This window comes from Amphimedon queenslandica, unplaced genomic scaffold (genome assembly GCF_000090795.2).
Source record: "Amphimedon queenslandica unplaced genomic scaffold, v1.1 AMPQUscaffold_11700, whole genome shotgun sequence".
In the NCBI taxonomy this organism is placed as follows: domain Eukaryota; kingdom Metazoa; phylum Porifera; class Demospongiae; order Haplosclerida; family Niphatidae; genus Amphimedon; species Amphimedon queenslandica.
In genome coordinates this window covers 6,832-9,024 of record NW_003548058.1, presented here as the reverse complement: position 1 = coordinate 9,024, position 2,193 = coordinate 6,832, and the positions used below count along the sequence as shown (strand labels likewise).

Below are 2,193 nucleotides of genomic sequence, written 5' to 3'. Positions count from 1 at the left end.
GAAAACACCTATTTATGACACATCATGATTGTAAACACAGCAATAATTATAATTTCTAACTTCACTAAGCAAACATGTCATAGGTGCAACAGCAGTTTTGATTTCAATAAAATAATCGAAGGACTCAAAAAGTTTATTCTGTGCCTGTAACATTAATATTAATAATCAATAGGGAATTTCAGTTGGCATACTCTTGTATTCTTTCTGGTAATTCTTTGTAAAAGTGTAAAACAGCTACTCAGAACATCCTCATGACACTGAGATTGATCTAAAATTCCATATCCAAGCACAAATTCCATTAAGACATTAAAAAGCCCTAAATATAATCCATTAAATGTTAGTCTAGTTCAGTGTTGTGCATCACTTTCTACTTACCACAACTGTATGCTACTCCTTGATTACTAGAGTCAGGTTTAGACTCATTGTTAGAAGAAATAAAACAATTTAAGAGTTCATCTAACTTATTTAACAATTTTCGCTTATCCTGGATTTGGTTTCTCAACATTTGTTTGAGAAGTTGATCAGAATCTGTCATAGACGATAATTTCTTCATCTCTTTATGAATTTTTTGATTTGTATAAGGAGTAGTAAAATAAGCATCCTTAGCTTTAGAGAGCAGTATATGTTCAACTTCAAAAATTTCAAAAAGAATATTTGCACTCAGCAAGCAAACATCACTGTCATCATAACTGATAAGGTCCAACAGAATATGCTGGGACAATTCTTGACAGTTTGTAGATTCAATATCAAATACAGAGTAAACTTGGCTTCCAAAATTATATCTTAACCTGGCAAGTGATTCTTTGCACAGTCTGATGCATTAAAATATATCATTTTCATTCTACAAAAATTGCATGTACTTTTCAGAAGGACTACATTCCTTTTCATTAAAAAGTACATCCATGCTTAATGGCGGTTGAGTAAATTCTGACTCTTCCTTAGACCGTATTGCAATCTCTTCCAATTCAATTCCATCATCAGTGTCTGGCCTAATTTCTTCTTCATTTGAATGAAGCTTTTTAACCTTTTCTCTTATGTGAATGAAGTCATACAAAAGAGCCTACAAAAAATAAAGGAAGTGTTTGTACACAATGAACTATACCTTAACGGATGAATGAAAATGCTGCTGGAGAAGTAAGTTTAGTGACTGCAGTGCTCTAGTTGTAATTACAGTAATAATTAACCAACATGCATGACAACATACAAGAACTTAATTTTGAAAATAATTTTATTACCAGGAGTGTCATTACTACACCTTTCAGTATTTTCCAAAATCTTTCCTGTAAAAATTTTGATTATCATAATAATAGGTTGTAGACTCACCCAAAGAATCTACATCACTTCTACCATTAATAATACTTATTAAAATATTAATAATCTTTAGCACTTCATCATCAGTATTGTAAGCTCCATAGCCAACAAGAAATACCAAAATACCAAGTACTTGTGCTATAATAGAATTTCTTCCTTTGTAGTCATCCCCAGTATACAGTACATGCATCTTTAGAAAAAAATGATCATTAAGCAAAATTGATTATCCTACTTCATTTGTAGACAAAAATTGATGCAAGGAGCTTTTCATGGAGGATATTAAATTTTTCTGATCATCATCAATAATAAATTCGAATTTTTCATTTGGGTTTACTAATAATTCATCGTAATTCTAAGGAAAAATGTGTAATATTACAATCTTATATAATTTACATAAGTGAATGATCTTCTATTAATATTGATGCCAAATTTTTCTAAGTAACTGCCAACTGCTTCTACAAATCCATTAAGTACTTCTCGTACATTAGGATTGGTTTGATGGTTATGAACCTGTCAAAAAAACAACATAAATTATAATAAACATACAATTTATCACTACTTACTGTTCCGGCTGCAAGTGTTCTTTCATAAATTTTACCTAAAAATTTTGTGACTACTGTAATAATGTTATTAGACTAACTTTGAATCTCATAGTTGAATTTTCTTCCACTAAATGCCAATGCAGTCATTAATTCAGCAACCTCAGAATCCTGAAACAAATCTAAAAATACTTACAAAATATGTATTAGGAACCTCTGTATTCAATTTCTCAATAAATGAATTAATGTTCTTCTGCAATAGGTCACCTATTTCCCTATCAACAGAATAAAACTATATTTACAACAACTAAGGATACAAAAATTAGTATTACACATCATCTTT

The 2,193-nt window shown here is 30.2% G+C and overlaps 2 protein-coding genes across 2 annotated transcripts in view; both read right to left on the bottom strand.

Moving 5' to 3' along the window:
• Nucleotides 1-12: 12 nt before the first annotated feature.
• On the bottom strand, nt 13-2,152 carry LOC109589022 (uncharacterized). Its single transcript, XM_020005143.1, has 12 exons — nt 2,065-2,152; nt 1,952-2,021; nt 1,875-1,909; nt 1,705-1,821; nt 1,544-1,663; nt 1,324-1,501; nt 1,205-1,280; nt 1,103-1,157; nt 861-1,060; nt 376-812; nt 192-316; nt 13-144 (listed from the first exon to the last, which is right to left on the bottom strand). Exons 2-12 carry the CDS (start codon nt 1,998-2,000, stop codon nt 13-15), a joined length of 1,524 nt encoding a protein of 507 aa, XP_019860702.1. The 5' UTR covers nt 2,001-2,021; nt 2,065-2,152.
• LOC109589021 (uncharacterized) overlaps nt 2,014-2,193 on the bottom strand; it is a 6,286-nt gene continuing 6,106 nt past the window's right edge. Inside the window, exon 13 of the mRNA XM_020005142.1 lies at nt 2,014-2,142. Within this exon, the coding sequence (XP_019860701.1) occupies nt 2,014-2,142 (129 nt within the window). The remainder of the gene's footprint in view (nt 2,143-2,193) is intronic.

Coding starts and splice junctions, on each gene's coding strand:
- LOC109589022 (XM_020005143.1), bottom strand. CDS start 2,000: ATGACTGCATTGGCATTTAGTGGAAGAAAATTCAACTATGAGATTCAA. Junction 1,061..1,102: donor ATTTTCATTCATCCGTTAAG/GTATAGTTCATT, acceptor TATTTTTTGTAG/GCTCTTTTGTATGACTTCAT. Junction 813..860: donor GAATGTAGTCCTTCTGAAAA/GTACATGCAATT, acceptor TTAATGCATCAG/ACTGTGCAAAGAATCACTTG.